The sequence below is a fragment of the Coregonus clupeaformis genome, chromosome 3 (assembly GCF_020615455.1).
Source record: "Coregonus clupeaformis isolate EN_2021a chromosome 3, ASM2061545v1, whole genome shotgun sequence".
Classification (NCBI taxonomy): Eukaryota; Metazoa; Chordata; class Actinopteri; order Salmoniformes; family Salmonidae; genus Coregonus; species Coregonus clupeaformis.
In genome coordinates this window covers 33,636,237-33,660,341 of record NC_059194.1, presented here as the reverse complement: position 1 = coordinate 33,660,341, position 24,105 = coordinate 33,636,237, and the positions used below count along the sequence as shown (strand labels likewise).

Here is a 24,105-nt window from a genome sequence, read left to right as displayed (position 1 = left end):
CAGCCACCCGAGATAAGGACTGTTCTCCATGCTACCGTCCGGCAGGCGGTACTAGTGCATCAAGGCTCAGACCAACAGACTCCTTAACAGCTTCTATCCCCTGGCCATAAGACTGTTAAATGGCTAACAACTACTGCTCCCCCTCACACCTACGCTGCTGCTAAATTGATTATTGATTAGATGTATTACTACCACTACGCTGCTTTTCATTGATTATTGATTGCCATTACCATTAGTATCTATCTATTTATCCTGCTACTGGTCACTATTACTCCTGTTTACATGTACTGTATATATTACTACTAGTATATTACCATAAGTATGTGTATATTCCTGCTACCAGTCACTTTTCAGCCCTGTTTACATGTATATCCGCCTATCACACCTACACTATCACTATGGCACACACACTCTGTCTCGATCGTTGAGAGACGGGTCAGACCAAGGTGCAGCGTGGTATGCGAACATGTTTATTAAACTCAATAAACATAAACAAAACAAGAAACAACGTAACGTGAAGTCCTCAGGCTATACACATACAAGCCTAAACACGGAACAAGATCCCACAACCCAGGCAGGAAAACTGGCTGCCTAAGTATGATCCCCAATCAGAGACAACGAGCGACAGCTGCCTCTGATTGGGAACCACACCCGGCCAAACATAGACTTACAATACATAGATTCTCACAACCTGACCAAACTACCTAGAGAATAACAGTCTCTCCAGGTCAGGGCGTGACACACACACACACTAACACTTACATACACACACTCACCACCATGCAAACACCCACCCACCACTTATGTTGCTGCAATACTGTTTACTATTATTATTAATACTGCTACCAGTCACTTTACATGGACATACTGTATTACATTTACATTTAAGTCATTTAGCAGATGCTCTTATCCAGAGCGACTTACAAATTGTATCTACCTCAAATACTCCAGTATCCCTGGTCATTGTAAATGTGGTATTGGCACTGATCCTGTATATAGCTTCCTCTCCAATTTGTTATTTCTTGTTTTCTTTATTATACAGTGCATTCGGAAAGTATTCAGACCCCTTGACTTTTTCCACATTTTGTTACGTTACAGCCTTATTCTAAAATGGATTAAATTAATGTTTTCCTCATCAATCTAAACACAATATCCCATATTGACAAAGTGAAAACAGGTTTTTAAACATTTTTGCAAATGGGTGGTCCTCTGTAGCTCAATTGGTAGAGCATGGCGCTTGTAATGCCAGGGTAGTGGGTTCGATCCCCGGGACCACCCATACGTAAAAATGTATGCGCACATGACTGTAAGTCACTTTGGATAAAAGCGTCTGCTAAATGGCATATTATTATTATTAAAACACGGAAATACCTTATTTACATAAGTATTCAGACCCTTTGCTATGAGACTCGAAATTGAGCTCAGGTGCATCCTGTTTCCATTGATCATCCTTGAGATGTTTCTACAACTTGATTGGAGTCCACCTCTGGTAAATTCAATTGATTGGACATGATTTGGAAATGCACACATCTGTCTATATAAGGTCCCACAGTTGACAGTGCATGTCAGAGCAAAACCCAGGCCATGAGGTCGAAGGAATTGTCCGTAGAGCTCCGAGACAGGATTGTGTCGAGGCACAGACCTGGACAAGGGTACCAAAAAATGTCTGCAGCATTGAAGGTCCCCAAGAACCCAGTGGCCTCCATCGACCTTAAATGGAACAAAGTTGGAACCACCAAGACTATTCCTAGAGCTGGCCGCCCGGCCAAACTGAGCAATCGGGGGAGAAGGGCCTTGGTCAGGGAGGTGACCAAGAACCTGATGGTCTCTCTGACTGAGCTCTAGAGTTCCTCTGTGGATATGGGAGAACCTTCCAGAAGGACAACCATCTCTGCAGCACTCCACCAATCAGGCCTTTATGATGGAGTGGCCGGATGGAAGCCACTCCTCAGTAAAAGGCACATGACAGCCCGCTTGGAGTTTGCCAAAAGGTATCTAAAGGACTCTCAGACCATGAGAAACAAGATTATCTTGTCTGATGAAACCAAAATTGAACTCTTTGGCCTGAATGCCAAGCGTCACATCTGGAGGAAACCGGCACCATCCCTAAGGTAAAGCATGGTGGTGGCAGCATCATGCTGTGGGGATGTTTTTCAGCGGCAGGGACTGGGAGACTAGTCAGGATCAAGGGAAAGATAAATAGAGCAAAGTACAGAGAGCTCCTTGATAAAACCTGCTCCAGAGCGCTCAGGACCTCAGACTGGGGCGAAGGTTCACCTTCCAAAAGGACAACAACCCTAAGCACACAGCCAAGACAACGCAGGAGTGGCTTCTGGACACGTTTCTGAATGTCCTTGAGTTGCCCAGCCAGAGCCCGGACTTAAACCCGATCAAACATCTCTGGAGAGACCTGAAAACAGCTGTGCAGCGACGCTCCCCATCCAACCTGACAGAGCTTTAGAGGATCTGCAGAGAAGAATGGTAGAAACTCCCCAAATACAGGTGTTTTACAAAATGTGTAAAAAGTCAAGTGGTCTGAATACTTTCCGAAAGCACTGTATATACATTTTTTCTATATATTTTTTATACTATTTTGATATTGATTACTGCACTGTTGGGTAGAGCTTGCAAGTTACACTGTAAAACCATGAAGCATTTGACACGTTCATAACCTAAATGTCAGTGTTTAAAACTTAAACATTAGGCATTTAGATGTGCCAATAAGTGTTCTCCTCTTAAACTCAGGCGTTTAGAATGCAAGATTAAACATGTAGTCAGCTTTTTCCAGTCAGTTTCCAATAAGGAGAACACCTATCTCCAGATTTTAAACACTTTCCAATGGTCCTGTTTAGAATGCATTTTGTCATTAGAAATTGCTGTGACTTTCAATGCCTTTTATTCTGATCAGATCACCTTACCTACATTTCAGGACAACTGAACATGGCATTTGATTCAATAAATATTTTCAATCGCGTGGTGTTGTTGTTACTCAACTGTGTTGAGTTAATTTCCGGTAACTCTCTCAAAGTGAAAAAGATGTGGGAGGGGCTGCATTATCATATTTCCCAGCATGCTTTGTTGCAGGTTGTTTTTTAGAATAGTTTGTTTTAATATCTAGGTTTCCTCATGCACATTGATTGATTAATTGATTTTATACTATACAAAGATAAATGAGCTCTGCAGCAGGCAGCTGAGTCACAGAGACAGAACAGCATGCCAGTTGTAGGTAGGCTACAGTGCCTTGCAAAAGTATTCATCCCCCTTGACATTTTTCCTATTTTGTTGCATTACAACCTGTAATTTAAATTGATTTTTATTTGGATTTCATGTAATGGACATACACAAAATAGTCCAAATTGGTGAAGTGAAATGAAAAAAATTACTTGTTTCAAACAATTCACAAAAATTAATACCGGAAAAGTGGTGCGTGCATATATATTCACCCCCTTTGCTATTAAGCCCCTAAATAAGATCTGGTTCAACCAATTACCTTCAGAACTCACATAATTAGTTAAATAAAGTCCACCTGTGTGCAATCTAAGTGTCACATGATCTGTCACATGATCTCAGAATATATACACCTGTTCTGAAAGGCCCCAGAGTCTGCAACACCACTAAGCAAGGGGAACCACCAAGCAAGCGGCACCATGAAGACAAAGGAGCTCTCCAAACAGGTCAGGGACAAAGTTGTGGAGAAGTACAGATCAGGGTTGGGTTATAAAAAAATATCCGAAACGTTGAACATCCCATGGAGCACCATTAAACCCATTATTAAAAAATTGAAAGAATATGGCACCACAACAAACATGTCAAGAGAGGGCCGCCCACCAAAACTCACGGACCAGGCAAGGAGGGCATTAATCAGTGAGGCAACAAAGAGACCAAAGATAACCCTGAAGGAGCTGCAAAGCTCCACAGCGGAGATTGGAGTATCTGGCCATTGCTTACAGAAAAAAATAAGCAAACACGTTTGTTGTTCGCCAAAAGCCATGTGGGAGACTCCCCAAACAAATACTCTGGTCAGATGAGACTAAAATTGAGCTTTTTGTCCATCACGGAAAACGCTATGTCTGGCGCAAACCCAACGCCTCTCATCACCCCGAGAACACAATTTTTCATCGGCAGGGACTGGGAAACTGGTCAGAATTGAAGGAATGATGGATGGCGCTAAATACAGGGAAATTCTTGAGGGAAACCTGTTTCAGTCTTCCAGAGATTTGAGACTGGGACGGAGTTTCACCTTCCACCAGGACAATGACCCTAAGCATACTGCTAAAGCAACACTCGAGTGGTTTAAGGGGAAACATTTCAATGTCTTGGAATAGTCAAAGCCCAGACCTCAATCCAATTGAGAATCTGTGGTATGACTTAAAGATTGCTGTACACCAGCGGAACCCATCCAACTTGAAGGAGCTGGAGCAGTTTTGCCTTGAAGAATGGGCAATAATCCCAGTGGCTAGATGTGCCAAGCTTATAGAGACATACCCCAAGAGACTTGCAGCTGTAATTGCTGCAAAAGGTGGCTCTACAAAGTGTTGACTTTTGGGGGGGTGAATAGTTATGCACGCTCAAGTTTTCTGTTTTTTTTGTCTTATTTCTTGTTTGTTTCACAATAAAAAATATTTTGCATCTTCAAAGTGGTAGGCATGTTGTGTAAATCAAATGATACAAACCCCCCAAAAAATCCATTTTAATTCCAGGTTGTAAGGCAACAAAATAGGAAAAATGCCAAGGGTGGTGAATACTTTCGCAAGCCGCTGTATATATCACTTCTCCTCGGGCCTTATTGTTTATCATAGCAGTCAAAACAAGTTAAATCGATATCCGTTGATGGAAAAGCATCTGGCGAGTTTAATAAGAGCAAAAAATATTTTATCTTGCAACATATTCTTAACCTCGCAATAATTATTATTTTGATGGAAAAACAAATGTAGCTTCTTAGTTTACATCATTACAAATTACATCAATATTCCTTCTTAATTTGCTCGATAATGTTATAGAAAAAGGGTTTATTGGATAAATGTGGCAACAAAATGTAGGGGCTAGTTTTCAGGCCTTGTGGACGGGTTTTGAGAGATCATTGGTATCGAAATTTAAGCGAGACCTGGCAACCCTGTGTGCATGTGACAATAAAACTTGAACAATGAACAATGAACAATATAAAATATATGCATGGACAATTTAACAAACACATGCATGGAGCACGTCAAGATGCACACATAGGTTGAATCCTAAATGGCACCCTATTCCCTATATAGTGTACTACTTTTGACCACCTCTGATCAGAAGTAGTACAATATATAGGGAATAGGGTGCAATTTGGGATGCAGCCTATGTGTGTATCTTGACGTGCTCCATGCATGTGTTTCTCTTGGTGAGAGTGATGTAGAAGGCAGTTCTAATGAGTTTAGACAGAATCCTGGAGAGTGGCCCGGCTACCAATTTATTACAGATGGTCAGTGGCGCTGATTGCCTGGCTGTGCTGCTCTCTCACCTCCTGTCTGCCTGTCTCAGCTGTAGCTTACATGGGTTTCTGCTTCCTCATCCACAAGCATCCTCAAGCGCATCTGGAGATGCAACGTGTACCGTTTAACATCTATGAACTAGAACATGTTTTTAACCCATTCTGTGTTAACCCAGGGGGGAAGAACTCTCTGCACGCTTTTGATTCAGCCATTCACTCTATCAGGGTCATTTAGAGTTATGTGGACACATTTTTATGGTTAAATATTTTAGAGAGGAGGGTTAAGAGCCTTATGGAAGCTAGCTAGACACTGAATATTTTAGGTTTTTCACCAAGATTCAGTCATTGGATTTCCTAAATCAGAAACCTTGACGTTATCAAATCTTTTTTCTCTCTCTCTCTCTCTCGTTGAATTGTAGCTGGAGGATTGTGGCACACAGAGGATTGATGTCGGAGGAAGACCTGCAGGTCCTTTAAATGAACAGGTAATAACTGCCTTCTGATTTTTCTTACTCAACCTGCATGGAACGAAATGCATCAAACCGTGCAATGAAATCACTCCAATGTTTATGAAAGACATGGGTGGTTATTGCATTCAAATGTTTTTGTGTGAATGTTGTGCCTTGGTCTATGGGAAATATTATGACTGGTTCTTCATGAAACGGCACATAATGTGAGAACATCGGTGTGTCAAGAGGATCACACTGTATGTTTGTTGCTGTCAATGAAGGAGTGGAGAAAATGGAATGGTGAAAAATTCAATGTTTAGACTACCATGGCTGATTTCAATGTCAAGACCTTGTTGCTATCTCAGAGTATGCTATGGCTCCTGTACCACAGGTCCTGTTAAATGATTCCTCTCATGATATCCCACACTTAGCATGGGTAGCTAAAGGCCACGTTCTCTAAAGGTCTGTTTCCCTAACTTCTAATGATGATAGATGCTAGGCTAACTGGAAATACAGTCAACCCTGCGTACTCAAAAGGCAACATAAAGACTATGAACTGTAATGTACTGTAGAAGAAAACACTTAAGAACTCTGAAAGGCTCTGTTTGACTTTTAATCCGCAAGGAGCCTTGTACTAAAAGGCGTCATTTGCTTTAAAAGGCATCGACTTTAAAGTTGCATCTAAAGTAATTCACAGGAGGAATCCTATTTAGGTACAATGGATTGTAACTGCTTGATATGTGGATGCAAGTGCAACCCCCTACGGCGATGTAAAGAAAAATATGTTTGAAAAGCAATGAAAAGGAATGCTTAGGCTTACAACAAGAAAAAAAATGCCCACGCTACAGACGACTATATCGGTCCGCTAATACAGGACTAGTAAAGGCTCAGTGCACCACTTTTATGAGATTTTATTTTTTAAATATGTATATTTTTTATAGATATATTTGTTCTTTATTCCGATTTTTCAGGGGGTGCTGCAGCACCCTCAGCACCCCTACTTCCCGCGGATATGGTAGGGCGAATAAAGCAATGCATTCAAGTTGGTTGAGATCAAACGCAGCCTATGTGTTTGTCACTTGAGTATGGAATCCTGTCTCCTCGTTTGCTTGAGAAGGCCACTGCTGTGCCAAACAGCCGGAACCCTATTCGATTATTTATGCATCTAGCTTCACAATATCCTCATTGTAAACATTAGTCTTGATCCCCATGATATAATTCCATGGCTTGTGTTTAGTCTTTAAATAGCATGCAGAGCTTGGAGAAAAAGGCTCTCCTTGCGTTTGTCAACGCTGGTTAAAAGAGAGAGTAAATGCCTAGTAACATAAAGGGGCTTTTTGTTTCTCATTTAATCTGATTTAGAAAAAAACATGAAATGACGGTGAACTCATCATAAATCATAGATGAAAAACATCTATATGGGATTAAAGGTGTTGAATTGATTTAGCTCAACTTCTCTTTCTCTCTATTTAGTGTTCATGTCAGTGTGACCTTGTAATCACCTCATTGAATCTGAAGTGGAAAAGCATGACATACAGTAAACAGTGGGAGAAATGTCCTTGGTGGTTAACTACAATAAGAAATTGAGACTGTATTTATGTCTGTTGTGTGTGTGTATGTGTGCTTGCCTGTGTGCTTCCTGCGGGTGTGTGTTTGGGGCGAGGGCTCTATGTGTGTGTATGTGTGTGTGCGTTTTATGTGTGCTGATCATAAAGCCTGGGAGTGCCCCTCCTTAAACAATACCTCCTCCAGTTCTGACGTCTGGAGAGAGTTTAGCCTCGCGCCAGTTTCAGTTTCAATGAGAGGCTCCTACAGGGCCTGGGTCTGCTAGCTACAGTAGAGGCTCCATTGAAAGCAGCTGTTTCCAGGCTGCAGCATTGGCCACATGGCCTTGTCATCTATCTGTCTTGGGGCAGTACTGCAGGCACGAGATGAGGCTGCTGAATGCCAGTGTCCTGTGTTTGTCTCTGTCGTTGTGTAGAGGAGGACCGAGCCTCTACCTCCACTGCCTCATCCTCAGCAGCAGCCCCAGCATCATCAGCAGCAGCAGGGGAAAAAGTTCCACCGCACGCTGCCCAAAGACCAAACGCAGCTGCTTTCGCTTCAGCACGACCACAGGCACAAACAGAGGGAGCCCCAGAAGGCTGCTAGTGCCATGCCTAACTGCCCCGCAAATAGCCAGTGCAAAGCGGTAAAGTCCCCCTTGTCCCACTCCCCCCTTGTCCCACTCCCCCCGTCTCCCCCAGCCCACCCTCACTACCCGCTGCCTCTCTCTCTCTCTGTCACCGCCCTGTCTGTATCCCTATTTGTCTAGTGTTGTGATTGTTTGCGTTTGTGTTTGTGCATTAGTGTGCCAGATAGCTATTAGTCTCTCAAAGAGAGATTGCAAGTCTGTTTTGGGTTATTAGTTCTAATTCATAATCCAGTATGCAGTAATATAGTCTGCCTCCAGTGTCCATGGGTCTGGTTCTGACTGCTCTTGTCCATGTTGCTCAGCTGGAGATGGAGAGGGTGAAGGCCTCTGACTGCTATCAGGTCAACCTGAACAGAGTGTTGGCTGGGCTGCCCCTTCCCCTACACCCCCTCCCTCCCTCCCTAAACAACCAGACCAGACTGAGCTCCGGGAGCAGCTCCAGCCCCTGTACCCCTGCCTTGCAGAGGGCTGCCATACAACAGGTACAGTAGTCCACCCCCCATCCCCCTGCCTAAATAACCGTACCCTTCCTAACACCACCAATCAATGAAATCAGTCAATATCTTTATTTGCCCCAGTTTGGAAAATCATTTCGCAGCTAGGCATTCACACTATGCAATATGGTGTACTTACCAATACAGTACATTACATGTAATGGCGACATCAACACCATCACCATATATACATATATACTTGACATTGACACATTGTTAAAACAGCTGCCTAAGAGATTCAAAGTAAAGGGTTAACTTAGCACACAAGTCAGAAAATAGGCATTGCCTCTCTATATCAGTAACTGTGAACTTTAGATAAAACATCTCTGTAAATATCACTCTTTCAATTTATTTTGAAGTTATGAAACGTATTTCGCAAGACCCTATTGACTAATCAAACGTGTGTCAAGGCTTCAACATATATTTTGATCATTGCAACATTTTGAAAACCCACGTTTTGTACTCTCACAGTTTTTGTCAGCTCTTCTGTTAGAAAGGTATTAGTCAAGGATCTATACATATCCTATGCCATCTTGTGCTTTGTGGTTGATTACTTAGTTGTCCTTCCTCTTACTTTACCCAGAAGCCGAAAACTATTACTTCCTTTTATTCATATTTCCCAACTTGTCTGTCCTACAGTACTCAGAGTCTGTGTCTCAAATAGTACCCTATTTATACCCCTTTATATTGCATCCATAGGGCTCTGCTTGAAAGTAATGCACATTAGGGAATAGGGTGCAACTTGGGACGCGACCAATGTCTCACTAAATAAAGTAATCTAAACCAGAGCCGTATGAATATATATATTTTTTTTAAATGGCCTGATCTAAACTAAGTGTCCATTTCAGAATGCCAATCTTCGCTCAAGTCGAGACGCCCCTCACTGCAGCTCTATGTCTGACATGGCCACCACTCCCATGTCTCCTATGTTTGATGATGTCTTCTGGGACTTCCAAAGCTCTGTGGAGTGCCCACCAAAGGTCTGTCCATCTATCAGTGTGGTGACATGTGTATGTTGTGGTGTGTACACACACATGTTGTGTACATACTGTATATACACGTGTACATTTACACATGTTGTATGTATGTGTGGTGAATGTTTGTATTTGTGTGGTATGTGTCTATCTGTCTGTATGTGTGTGTGTGTGTGCCTGGTGAGACTATAACCACATGTGCGTGTGATATTATCTCTTAGGGGGTTCTGCTGTTGTTGTTTGTTTGATTATGTTGATCATGCAAGCTTAGAGGAAGTGGAATGTTCAGCACGAGGTTGGCAGTGCCCTCAGGCTTCCTATGGCACCCCTGACTAACAGCAAACACATTCGATGATGTGATGATTATTCAGTGTTTCCAATAACAAACTCTCACAACATTTCTGTAGTTCAGGTATTGGCAACTTTGATGAGGGTGGGGACCACAAAAAATCTGAACTCATCATGAGGGGCCACAGTGTCTCGCGGGTCAGCGTCTCCACATACACACCCTCACATGCAGTCAGAGATGGCTTTAGCATTTTGGGGGCCCTAAGCTACATTTTGTTGGGGGACCCACGCCTCCTTGCAAGCAAAAAAAAATGTTTGGCCCCCATATTGATAGCGGAGAGAAAACATTGACGTTTTAGAGTGAATTTCCTGCAAAGGGTACTGTAGGTCCGCTGGCCGCCAGTAGTCCATCCTTGCTCTGGTTCCTCTAATAAGCATAGATTTGTATCCTTAGCATATGGAGTTGATGTGCTTTAATTGCTTACAAGTTCTCTTGTTGTATTTATGTCACAGAAAGAACAAAAAATGAAACACTTATGAAACCCAGAACTGCTATTAAGCCCTGTTGAAGGGGTGTCAGTAGTTAGATGGGTATTTTCAGAATGACTTCCTCTTTCAATGGGTGTAGTCTTCCTTTCCACTTGTGTGATGATGTGACACATGAGAGCAAGGTGAAAAGGTTGACAGCTGCTGGGGGACCACATTGAGAAATTGAAGCATTAGTCACACAAACACAAGGCCTGAATGCCTGCTTGACATATGTTTCTTCTCATGTGTTCACCTAAAGTTGGGATTCTTAGAATGTAGCTATATTGAAATGAAATATCAACTAACTATAGAAGGTGATACTGTCCAGGTTGCCTCATTTGGATCAGTTTCACATACTATATTGTTTCTGGAGTCCCTACATAGTATGCAGTTTTTTGTAATGTCCTAATATGCAGCATGCTTTGTTTAAGGCAGTCAGGCAGATACTGTGTCCTCACATGTCCAAATTATATTTTGAAGGTTCCGGAGCGTACAACATCGAAATTCTACTGTAAAGAGCTGATGAGTCATCACCGGACTGCGTCGAGGTACGTTTTTCACCACATCACACATCCTTCTCAGTGAGCGAGATCCTACCAGTCACAGGGTGGATGATCCATAGATCAGCTTTGACAGGCCCCATGTGCTTAGGGGATCAATTCCACTGGCACTCTATGGACATTTGATATCTCTGTGACATCATTTGAAGTATAGAGTATAACTTGTGTGTGCCTGATCCTTGTCACCTCTCCCTCTCTCTCTCTCTCTCTCTCTCTCTCGCTCTCTCTCCCTCTCCTGGTTGCCCTTTTCTTGTGGCAACAGGTCACAAATCTTGTTGCTGTGATGGCACACTGTGGTATTTCACCCAATAGATATGGGAGTTTATCTAAATTATTTGTGGGTCTGTGTAATCTGAGGGAAATATGTGTCTCTAATATGGTCATACATTTGGCAGGAGGTTAGGAAGTGCAGCTCAGTTCCCACCTAATTTTGTGGTCAGTGTGCACATAGCATGTCTTCTCTTGAGAGCCAGGTCTGCCTACGGCGGCCTCTCTCAATACAAGGCTATCCTCACTGAGTCTGAACATAGTCAAAGCTTTCAGGTATTTCAGGTATTTGGTTGGGTCTAATTGTGTTGCTGTCCTGGGGCTCTGTGGGGTCTGTTTGTGTTTGTGAACAGAGCCCCAGGACCAGCTTGCTTAGGGGACTCAACTCTGTAGGTGATGGCTTTGTCATGGAAGGTTTGGGAATCGCTTCCTTTTAGGTGGTTGTAGAATGTAACGGCTCTCTTCTGGATTTTGATAATAAGTGGGTATTGGCCTAATTCTGCTCTGCATGCATTATTTGGTGTTTTGCGTTGTACACTGAGGATATTTTTGCTGAATTCTGCATGTAGAGTCTCAATTTGGTGTTTTTAGGAATTATTGGTTGGTGAGTGGACCCCAAACCTCAATACCATAAAGGGCAATGATTCAAGTATTTTTAGCCAGATCCTAATTGGTATGTCGAATTTTATGTTCCTTTTGATTGCGTAGAAGGCCCTTGCCTTGTCTCTCAGATCGTTCACAGCTTTGTGGAAGTTACCTGTGGCGCTGATATCTCTCTCTCCCTCTCCCTCTCCCTCTCCCTCTCCCTCTCCCTCTCCCTCTCTCTCTCTCTCTCTCTCTCTCTCTCTCTCTCTCTCTCTCTCTCTCTCTCTCTCTCTCTCTCTCTCTCTCTCTCTCTCTCTCTCCCTCTCCCTCTCCCTCTCTCTCTCTCTCTCTCTCTCTCCCTCTCCCTCTCCCTCTCCCTCTCCCTCTCTCTCTCTCTCTCTCTCTCTCTCTCTCTCTCTCTCTCTCTCTCTCTCTCTCTCTCTCTCTCTCTCTCTCTCTCTCTCTCTCTCTCTCTCTCCCTCTCCCTCTCCCTCTCCCTCTCCCTCTCTCTCTCTCTCTCCCTCTCTCTCTCTCTCTCTCTCTCTCTCTCCCTCTCCCTCTCCCTCTCTCTCTCTCTCTCTCTCTCCCTCTCCCTCTCTCTCTCTCTCTCTCTCTCTCTCTCTCTCTCTCTCTCTCTCTCTCTCTCTCTCTCTCTCTCTCTCTCTCTCTCTCTCTCTCTCTCTCTCCCTCTCCTCTCTCTCTCTCTCCCTCTCCCTCTCCCTCTCCCTCTCCCTCTCTCTCTCTCTCTCTCCCTCTCCCTCTCTCTCTCTCTCTCTCCCTCTCCCTCTCTCTCTCTCTCTCTCTCTCCCTCTCTCTCTCTCTGCTGTCCAGTGGGGGCCATCAGTCTCCTGTGGAGATGGGTGGGAAGTCCATGTCATCTCACGGCAGCTCCTGCAGCAGCTCCCAGTCAGGTCTGTGTCCTTGTGTCCTCCACAATTACTCACTCACCTCACCTCTCACTCTTCCTCTCTCTCGCTCTCTCTCTCTCTCTCTCTCTCTCTCTCCCCTTAAACCACTCACTAGAGATGGGTTTCTTTCTTTCAACACATCAATTCATAGTAGATCCATCAGCTGCATAGTGTTACTACAAGGTGAGCTACAGCCTGTGTGAAAGCATTGGGTGTTTCCAAATCAGACTATAACCACAATACACAGGAAATATCTCACTGGAACTTAACATCCTGTCAGAGTTGTTCCCCCCCCCCATGAGTTGAAAGTGGTTGAAAGTGAAACTCTGAACCATGCACCGGGCCACTGGCTTACTGTTTGGCTCGTTTTTTTGTCTTTAGGAAAGACCTAAAAGGCTTCTAACATTGTCTGTAGTAGTGGTAGCATTGGCCTGTGCTCTGTTTGTTGAGTAGCGCAGTGTGTTTTGGGGTGTGTGGGTGAGCAACAGGGCATGTGGTAGAATGGGTGTGGGGAAAACCAATTAATTAACTACTAACAATTAATGGGTAGACAGACTCTCAAAATAAAAGCCTTTTGGATGGCGAAAGAAAGAAAGAAAGAAAGAAAGAAAGAAAGAAAGAAAGAAAGAAAGAAAGAAAGAAAGAAAGAAAGAAAGAAAGAAAGAAAGAAAGTAAGAAAGACTGGGTAATATGTTCATAGATCCCCTTTTTCACCAGTCATCGTCAGTTTTAAGAAAGCAGTTCAGGAGCCTCCCACACAATATGGTAAATAAATGTGCTAACGTGTTTGTTTAAATGACAAAGGAATCATATACTGTACATGAAGAGGGAGCAATAGCTCAAATAGAGTAGTAGTAATGATACATTTTTATAGTGCTTTTCCAAGTCCTTTACAAGGGCTTTACATTGTAGCATTCAGGCAGTAAGCCAGAGGAAAAACAAGGAATACCATACAATGTATCATCATGCCTTAGTCCTTATCTAGACTTGTTCATCATACTAGCAGAGCATACTGAGCATACATAGTTTGAGGAAAGATCACATAATGAGACACCAAAGCTATCTAGAGGATCTGTATGGCTCTGGTAATATTTAAAGAGAGTGGACAACATAATGAAATGTGAGATAGAGATTTTCCTTTGACTCTTTCAGGTTACTTCAAGCTGGAGAGCCCGATGCTGCAGAGCCGTCTTCAACAGTACAAGAAATCTCAGGAGACTTCTCCAGGAGCCCTGCTGCAGCAACATGTATGTATAATATCTATTAGGGTTGGGCTATATTACGGAAGCATCGTCTATCGACAATGATTGACAGCCGTCGTCGATGGTTTAGCCTATTTGAACTTGCATGGCACCGTGCAGGAAAGAACGTAGTCGGACAGCGCACAGTAGGGCAGCGCACGAGTGACATTCTGAGTAATTTGCCTATTCCTATTTGCTCTAGCAATGTAGCGGCAGGTAGCTTAGTGGTTAAGAGCGTTGTGCCAGTAACCAAAAGGTCGCTGGTTCTAATCCCTGAGCCGACTAGGTGAAAAATCTGTCGATGTGCCCTTGAGCAAGGCACTTAACCCCAATTGCTCCTGTAAGTCGCTCTGGATAAGAGCGTCTGCTAAATGACTAAAATGTAAATGTAATACAGAACGCAAGAGAGGAAAGTAGGCTAGACAGAGCGGAGAGAGATTTCCAACCATATTGTGTCTCTCTCTCATGTCGGATGCATGGGCCTTATAGCCTAAACCATTTTTTTTAAATAACGGACACTCCTTAACTATCTTATGTCTAGCTGTTTAAAAAAATGTAGGCTATATTCCCTTCTCTCTCCATACGATATGAATACTACTTTGGGCAAGACTACGCTTTCATTGTTTTATGCATGCATGGCTTTCTCCCGATCAAACAATGAATGAATCTAATGGACTTCCATCTCCAAAATGTATTTGAATAGCCTAAAAACGTAAGGTAACCAGGGGACTAATAATAAGAGAGAACAAACTATATCAATTGCCTATAGTAAAATAAAGTTTAAGCTTATTAGGAAATAAATTATCTGTGCGGGCCAGAAGAATCCCCCCATGCAAGCATGGCCGCAGGATGTAGTTTGGGGGTGGGGGTGCTGCAAATGTTGTATTTTTTTGTATTCACATTTTTCAGGGGGCGCTACAGCACCCTCAACACCCCTACTTCCCACGGCTATGCATGTAAGGTTGAAAACAAAATGGCCAATAACCTATCCTCCTACTTGGCTTATCATAAGTTAAAGTTATGAACAGTATCCTATTTCCAAATATTCTAATAGCCTTAGAAGGAGTTGTCCTAAAGTTGCGGCTTTCAAAAAGAACAAGAATGAAAGTCGGAATCTATAGGCCTAGGCATACACCAATCACAGCTTTATGAGAGAGAGAACAAACCATAGGTGTATTAAGAAAGGAGGATGGTGCAAATAACATTATTACCCAGTTCTGAAGACTTTGCTTCTATCCAGCCCCATGATTTATAACCTAACTCATTACGGTATAGACTGTCACACCATCGTGTGCGCCCCACACAGACACACGCACACACACCTGACCTGGCCATGCTGAAGCACCGTCCGAAATATTAGAAAATATTTGCCTCCACTTAGCTTCTGCCCAGGCTTTCAACAAGATTATCTTTCATCACGTTGTAGCATGCAAGTTTGTTTGAATTAACTTTTCCAATAACACATTTCGGGTTGGCCAATAGGGGGCGATACCATCGTATATCACAATGTTTTATGAGTATATCATCAAGATAGGACAAAGCTTGACATCGCCCAACCCTAGTATCTATATATAATAATATATGCCATTTAGTAGACACTTTTTTCCCAAAGTGACAGTCATGCGTGCAAACGTATTTGTGGTCCATTGGGAATCGAACCCACAATCCTAGCATTGCAAGCAACATGTTCTACCAACTAAGCCACAGAGGACCACATCTGGCACTATCCCCATCTAGAACACTATTTTACACTACATATTTTACATCCGTTATTTTACTCGTTCACCCACATTAGATTTATAATGTCGTTTTCAGCCAGGATTATCAGAACTGTTGCAGTGGGACAAGTTGTTATTTTCTTTATTGGCTCCCATTGCCCTGTGGTTGTGGAAAATATCTGCATTTGTAACACATTAAAACTTGGACGTCAAGCTTGAAGGTCATTGTGTTGGTCTCATCTTGGCGTTCGTCAGATGTTCGTTACTGTTGTTTGTGACCGTCTGTTTAAAAAAAAAAATGTAAGAGACTGATGAATCCGATTACCTCTGGATTTGAATTAGGAGAATCTATCTGACCGTCTCACATCTGCGTTTGCTTTTATCAAAACAAAGAATGCTGGAATTCCTCCTCATCGACTCATCTATATAGATAGTCTCATCTAAATAGTGTATCATTCCTGCTTATCCGTTCTAGACCAAATAGTGCATCTTATGACTAGGCCTATTGATTTGAGGTCAGAGGTATGTCATTCCGAGAAGTAATGCCAGTTAAGATTCCAGTCATTCCGACGGGAGCAGAGGACAAGGCAGCAGATGGGGATCCTGTCCTGTCCTGTCTCTGATTCCCTCCAGAGGACACACAGTGTCCTTGTGTTTTATTCAATAGCATTCAGCTGTTTGTCATCTTCTTGTGACAATTATTCCTATACTCGATTAGCATTAGCAGTTCTGTATTATTGCATAACCGTGTCTTTCTGTCTCAGGAATCCTGATGTCTGGTGTTCTATCTCTTATGTTATTCACTGTGTTTCTCTCTCAGGGTTTCGGCCAGTTATCTGGGCTTAAGTCCAATCTCAGTCCGTTTGTCAAGGCAACAGAGTACTCCTCTTCCAGTGATGAAGTCGGGAGTAGTGATGATGAGGAGAAAACCAGGTGGGTTCACATAGGGCTGTGGCGGTTATGACATTTTGTCAGCCGGTAACTGTCATGCACATAACTGCTGTTTTCACGCTAATTGACCGTTAATTAACATCTCCAGGCTTCCACGCATGGCCTACAAGCCACTGATGCGGACCTTTGGAACATCTACATTTTAAAAAGTCTAAAAAATCAATTTAATATAGCCTACACCAAATAAACATTATGATATGAAGAATATGTAGACTATTTCAGAAGAACAGAATAGCATATTCTGAGTCATCCTTATGTTAGGCCCTGATCTGGCTATGCCATACACTAGTTCATTTGCAGACAAGATTTGCTTATAATTCCCGTGGCATTATTTTATAGTATTTTATAGTATGAAGAATACAATTGAACATAGCTGAATAAAATAGAAAGGATATTTTTCCCAAACGATTTCTGAGGGAGTGCGCAGACATGCGGCTATTCTGTGTTGGGCAGTTAACAAAGTGATCATTTGAAACAGGTCCTCCTAAATGCTTTATTTAGAGTTATTTATGCAACTTAAGTTGTGATACAAACCTTAGGCTATATCTTTTGAGTTCTAATACATTCTAAGGCTGCATGACGCGACTAATGATGATTTGAAAAAAGTTGCATGAAAGGCATGCGCTCTGCTCTGTTTCTTGCGTAGGCTGCGCACACTTCATCAGTCTCTCATTCACAATTTGACAAGCACTTTATAATATTCTCACCCATCAGACTATTCTCTATTTAATCTGGTCTTTACATATATGCTAAATAATATATGTGTAAAATGAGTTTTGATTTAGAATGGGCCATTATCATGCACCTGTCGGAACAGGGGCAGGGGAAAAAACATGCCACCGTATGCACTTACATAGCGAATGGAGGACACTTTTGCGGTTCATGCCAGCCAGGTAGGCTACACCGGTTGTAAAGTGAAGCAATGTGCTTAATATTAGGAAAGTTGAAAAAGAAATATAGTAAGCCTATAGAAAGCTAATGGGATCATCCTCTTTTTAATAGAGGCCATCAAAACTCAGTTTTCTCATGCAATTGCATAGCAAAGCCTATAGAAATGTAGCGCAACATGGGCTTATAGGAACACTTATTTCATTCCACGTTTCAAACAGCTATGAGGAGCTGGCTCTCGCTGCGCAACAGGTGATCCTATTCCAAACTCTGAATGCCCGGGTTCTCATGAAGTGTTTGATTTGATTTTTTATTGCATTTGCATTGATGTCAGAGTGATTATAGAAACAATAGAGCCATTAGCACATTTGGTAGGCTACTATTGCCCATCAGCGGCATCAGAGCGCAGTTTTGGAGAAGCCTAGTTACTCAACGGTCACGTGGAATTTGACTGCGGTCATGACTCGTGACTGCCGGTGTGGCGTTAATAAAGTCACCGTAACAGCCCTAGGTTCACATTGATTGATTGATTGATCGATTTATTGATTGATTTTGATATTTAAAAAATACTTATATAGCCAAAAACAAGCAGTATACAGTAAAACCTCACTAGCTGGTTCAAAGCCCTGAGCCAACTAGGTGAAAAATCTGGGGATGTGCCCTTGAGCAAGGCACTTGACGGTAATTGCTCCTGTCAATCGCTCTGGATAAGAGCATCTGATAAAATGTTAAAAACGGATTAAGGTTGAATAAAATGTTGCATGAGCCTCCTCTCTCTGACTGCTGTTGTATGTGTTTCTCCAGGTCTCCGTTGAGTAATGGGAAGGGCAAGTTCTTCCGAGGAGCCCCTGATGGGATTGTCCTGCAGCCCCATCATAATCTCAACCAGACCCCGGTATACATACACACAAAACCTCATCCATACAGTACCACCTCTGGAACATTTTAGAGTGTAAAAGTACACTCACTTATTAGCTTTGAGAGCTTAGCTTCTCTCAGTGTAATGGATATTTATTCTGCACTTGATGAAAACTCATAACAAATACGTTTCAAACTCTTAAAAATGACTTCAGGTTCGAACGGGATGATGGTCCATGCTTTCCATGGATATTATAGTCAGATAACAGATGATGGTGTCCATTGTCTTCAGGTTCATACCACAGAGTCAGCTTCATTAAATCAGTGTAATAGGTTGCTTAACATGGCTTCCCTGAACTGCTGATTTGGAAATTGGGTCATAGTCAGACTTGTTGTAACAGTGCAGATGCAGCCAGCCACATTTCCAGTGTGAAATCTCATTACTTACTCACACAGGCAGCAGCATTCATTTACCCAAATGGCACCCTACTCCTTGGCCTATAAAGTGCACTACTTTTGACCAGAGTGTACTATATAGGGAATAGGGTGCCATTTGGGACTCAGACCATAGCCACTTGAGCTCAGCCGTGTCCCCGGTCCTGTCTGAGTCATTTGCATGACAAACACTAGAGGGCACTTTCTGCATACTAACTAAAACATGGAGCAGAGCAGGGCCCACTGATGCTGCTCTCACACAGGCCCCTCAGAGCCTCCTCCACCTCCAGTGATGAAAGCAATGCCACTTGGCATGGTGTAAGCAGGGCCTGATATCCTTGTTTAACTAGCCCACTTAAAGAAAACACTCATTGGAGACTTAGTGTCATGAAAACCTAAACAATGCCTTCATGCCATAAGACAGCGTTAGCATTGGCGTGTGTGTGTAGATGCCTCTGCCTGTTCCTCCACACAGTGTTGTTGTGACACAGTGAATACAGCGTTACATGACAGACAGGCAAGCAGGAGTAACGAGGCATTATGCTGCTGTTCTGCTGTGTGTCTCTTCTCTAAGCAGAGCAGCGTGGCATCAGGCCTTAAGAGTGGCCAGCTGCTACACAGGCCCATAGCTGTAGGATCAGAATGCAATGAGAATGACCTTCTCCCTGATCTCCTGCAGAAGAGCCCGGCCCATGAGCCCCTGCAGCAGCACGGTCTGAATGACGTCATCTTCCCCCAGTCTCCAACCGGACGAGGACCGCACTTTGATGTGAGTTCTCTAGAAGTCATAAAATGTTTAAAGTCCCAGTGCAGTCAAAATTCTGTTTTTCCTGTGTTTTGTACAACAGCTGATGAAACTAACACTGTAAAAGTGTGAAAAAATGTGATCAGTGTTATTTCCTGATAGTTGCTGGTTGAAAATACAATCTACATAGGACGTTCTAATCAGCCTGTTTGCATGGGCGGGAGTTTCGGTTTGCCTAGTAGCATCACCAGGCGGTACATTGGTTAATAGACCAATAACAAAGAGAGTTCCAAACCTCTCTGCCAATAACAGCTAGTTTTATGTTTTCCCCTCCCCACTCAAGACCACTCCCAGACAGTCCTAGCAAAATTCTTGCTTGAGAATTTTGTTCATGATAAAAAACAATTTTTGTCAATTTTAATGGAAAACTATTACAGTAATATACATAATTGTTACCCAGAAATGATTTGATATTGATAAATGGGCCTTTAAGAATATGGGCCTTTAAGAGTAATACTTTATAGAGTGCAGTGGTTTGGATCACTGAATTTGTATTTGATGTGAGTTTATCTTCCTCCACTAGGGGGAGATGAAGTAGCTGTTTTAGACTTGCACTCCCCCTTCCATCTCAAGATTGATATCAAGCCTACTGGAAGTCTTTGATTTATTGTTGTTGATGTTGTTTAATTTATATGAATTATGATTTTGGATGCATTTGCAGAAGCCTGTAAACAGTCCTCCAGGGAAAAGCATCTCGTCCTCCTCCTCCTCCTCCTTCACTCCCTTCATCGACCCCAGGCTGCTGCAGATCTCTCCCCCTCAGAGCCCAGTGGGCTACAGTCCCAGTGAGTGCCAACATACACACACACATACATATGCACACATTTTGTATAAATACACACATACACACACACATACACACTATGCTACGCAGGAAATGCCCCATAGACATTCTAGCACTGCAGTAAATCACTGCATGCTAGGGTGGTCTCTAAACAGCATGCTTTGGTCTATAAAAAGGACTATCTTATCATAAATCTCATTCGATCTATGTTTATATGTTAGTGTATTGTAAAATAAGAAGGTGCAGAGGGGAGGGATTCTCTCACATATGTTTTTTCTCCTGTACATGTTTACAGAAATGAACATAGAATCAGATGCCTGACATCAAAATGACATCCCATGGTTGTGAATAAGAGTATTGGTTGTGCTTTTCCCCTCCAGCGAGTGGCCAGCCGCCTGCTAATCAGGAGCCAATCAGGAGAGAGGGGCACAGGAAGGGCTCCGTGGTTAACGTGAACCCCACCAACATCAGACCCCAGAGCGACACCCCCGAGATCCGCAAGTACAAGAAGAAGTTCAACACCGAGATCCTCTGTGCTGGCCTGTGGGGTAAGCAACAGTTAATAAACACTCGACCCCTTATCCCCTAGAAAGGCACCTTTATAATAACATTGATCTGACAGGATTGGATAGGTATTACTGAGATATGGTAATAGCTCTACCTTACAGTGGTTCCCAACCTTTTTTGAACCGTGACATGCCACACCAAAAATGGCCATATTAATTTATTTAGTGGTAATGACATCCATCTCATCTGATCCATACAGAAAATAATATATTTCCATGTGTAGCAAGTGAAGTGGAAGATTTCAAAACAATGCAAAATGGAATAAAAATTTAGGAATTAAGTTAGCTAAATGAAAGGAGTAAGCTACAATGATCAACCAACAGGTAGACGTTGTTTCATATTAATGGAGTTGTTGTAGACGAGGACGCAACAAAATAGCCTCAATTAGCCTTGCCACTATAGCTAGCTAGCTGGCTAACCTAGCTGGCTACTGTAGCTAGCTAACTTCTTTACAACGATTTGATGCAGTCAATATAGGAACTACCAGATGGTATGATAGATAACCTATGGCAGCAACAAGTTTGTCTAATTAGCATGAGTCGGTTTGGCTATATTCTCTCACTCTCTCTCCCTCCCTCCATGCCACACACATAGACTGTCTCACACACCGGCCTCTGCTCCTCTCTCGCCCCTCCCCCACCATTCTGCTTAAACAAGCAGAGCGCAGTGCACCGGCTCTCTCTCGAGTCGCGCAAACAAGATTCCATTCAAGTTAAATACATTTTAAAATGTAAACATGTATTTCGACTATCCGGATATCCGAAGAATTGTCATTATATTTTTTAAAATAGTGAAATCATTTCAAATGCCCATCCCTAGTTTGCTGCTGAGGCTTTTGATGTTGAGGCCTAACGCAGTGGTATGGTGTGTTGGTCCAGGTGTGAACCTGCTGGTGGGGACAGAGAATGGTCTGTGGCTGCTGGACAGGAGCGGTCAGGGGAAGGTCTACTCTCTGATCAGCAGGAGACGCTTCCAACAGATGGACGTTCTGGAGGGCCTCAACGTGCTCATCACCATCTCAGGTAGTTACACTAGTTACAGTAGAGCCAGTATATACAGTACATCTGTCACACACACACAGATAAACATACACACACAGAGATAGGCACACGCACCCACACACACAGAAATAGTCCGTCTTGGAATGTTTTTTGCACCTACTTTTGCAGCCAATTCTCTCGTCCTCTAAACCCCATCACTGTCCCCCGTCTGTCAGGTAAGAAGAACAAGCTGAGGTTGTACTACCTGTCGTGGCTACGGAACAAGATCCTAAGGAACGACCCAGAGGTGGAGAAGAGACAGGGCTGGACCTCAGTAGGAGACCTGGAAGGATGTGTGCACTACAAAGTCGGTGAGTATACACTACCTGGCCTTAGATCATGATAGTGTTTACGAAACCAATACCTAGCTTACGGATATTGTTGCACTCACTTTGTCTAGGGGTCCTAGGCCTAGTTACATGGTGTGTAACCTGAATGAATGTGTGCATTTATGTGAGAAATCAGCAAATGTACCTAGGTGTTGAATGTACATGTGCCCAGGGAGACAGAAACCTTACCTTGGTCCAGGGCCAGCTCTGTCTCTCTTGACCTCTTGGTCAGCCAGTCCAAGCGGATTCTCATTTGTTCAGATGCTGACGAAACATAAATATGTACAAAAAGGAAAAATACCAAAGGCAAAAACTAAAGACTCAAAAACAAACGAAAGGCCTCATGGCCACCAAACAAAACCAGCGGGCTCACGGCTTGCAAGATGGGACACTGACTGACTATCCCCTTAATTGGCTGAACCTGATGTGCTTATCAAGCCTTGGATCAGAATCTAGACCCGGTTGCTGCTACCTGGGGGATGGAGTGTGGAAGTGTATCCTGGATAGTGTGTTTGTCAATGTCCTAACACTAACCTTCCCCCCATATCATAACGATAGCATCACGACTGATGTGTTGGATCAGTCTTACATTGTATTGCATGACAGGCCTATATGAGCGTACTGTAGACACATCACTGCTTATCAAAGGTTTTTGTGTTGTGGTATACAGAAAGCAATGAGTATAATTCAAGCAAAAAATGATTTCAAGATGATTTCATCTATTCTCTGAGTATCTGATTCCATTTGAGCACAATAGGTCAGTGTGTGAGAGTGTGGGTGCATGTGAACTGGATGTGAGGGAGTGATTGTGTGTAGTGCTGAGCTCAGGAGATGTGAGCCTCTCTTTTCTGTGACTCTTCCTGAGGTTAGTAAGAGTGTTGACAGAGTGAGGACAGCTCAGGGACTCCAACCAAGGAAGGATATGATGTCATAGTGAGGCACACACTGTCCTTCCCAACACTCCCCTCAGTATTGTTTCTCATAATCAGAGGCATGCTGCTATTGCCTCATTGAAAGGCAAATTGTCTTCCTGCCTTTCAAAACGTAGTTTACACAAGGGTTCCATCCTAAATGGCACCATATTCCTTATATCGGACCTGGTCAAAAGTAATGCACTAAATATGGAATAGGGCGCAATTTGGGGCACAACCAAAAACCTCTTTGTTGAGATTGTTTAGTGATAATTAGTTCAAGACCACTGACACGTAAGTATTACAGACTGATGTAGTTTATCTTGTTCTGTTTCCATTATGAGAGAAATCCCTAATCCTAATTGAAATCTCTGCTTTTTCGTTACATGCAATTTCAGTTCGATATGAGAAGATTAAGTTCCTGGTGATTGCCTTGAAGAATGCTGTGGAGGTGTATGCATGGGCCCCCAAGCCTTACCACAAGTTCATGGCTTTCAAGGTGAGAGTCACATCAAATATGTATGGAGGAAAATTAACACATCCACATGAAGAGAGTGGTCGGATATTATATTATTAATGGTGCATCACTACAAGACTACTTTCCACTACAAGACCATGGTGCTTACCTACGGAACAGCAAGAGGAACTGACCCCCCCCGCTTCCTTCATGCTATGCTCAAACCCTACACCCCAACCCGAGCACTCCGTTCTGCCACCTCAGGTCTCTTGGCCTTCCCACCCCTACGGGAGGGCAGCTCCCGCTCAGCCCAGTCCGAGCTCTTCTCTGTCCTGGTACCCCAATGGTGGAACCAGCCTCCCCTTACTAAAATGTAAAAATTTAAAATGTCAACACAAACTTCCACTTGT

General features: G+C 43.0%; 1 protein-coding gene across 3 annotated transcripts in view; it reads left to right on the top strand.

Annotated features, from left to right (window-relative positions):
• The window catches only part of LOC121545460 (mitogen-activated protein kinase kinase kinase kinase 4), a 57,095-nt gene that overhangs the window by 23,828 nt on the left and 9,162 nt on the right, over window positions 1-24,105 (top strand). Inside the window, exons 14-28 of one of the 3 annotated variants that reach the window (XM_045208364.1) lie at window positions 5,884-5,949; window positions 7,895-8,104; window positions 8,410-8,589; window positions 9,450-9,581; window positions 10,872-10,939; window positions 12,635-12,714; window positions 13,864-13,958; window positions 16,491-16,603; window positions 18,314-18,404; window positions 19,482-19,571; window positions 20,269-20,392; window positions 20,772-20,939; window positions 21,837-21,980; window positions 22,175-22,309; window positions 23,637-23,737. In XM_045208364.1, coding sequence (XP_045064299.1) covers window positions 5,884-5,949; window positions 7,895-8,104; window positions 8,410-8,589; window positions 9,450-9,581; window positions 10,872-10,939; window positions 12,635-12,714; window positions 13,864-13,958; window positions 16,491-16,603; window positions 18,314-18,404; window positions 19,482-19,571; window positions 20,269-20,392; window positions 20,772-20,939; window positions 21,837-21,980; window positions 22,175-22,309; window positions 23,637-23,737 — 1,797 coding nt within the window. Of the gene's footprint in view, window positions 1-5,883; window positions 5,950-7,894; window positions 8,105-8,409; window positions 8,590-9,449; window positions 9,582-10,871; window positions 10,940-12,634; window positions 12,715-13,863; window positions 13,959-16,490; window positions 16,604-18,313; window positions 18,405-19,379; window positions 19,572-20,268; window positions 20,393-20,771; window positions 20,940-21,836; window positions 21,981-22,174; window positions 22,310-23,636; window positions 23,738-24,105 lie in introns of all 3 variants that reach the window. The other 2 variants (XM_045208363.1, XM_045208365.1) reach the window with 2 other exon arrangements.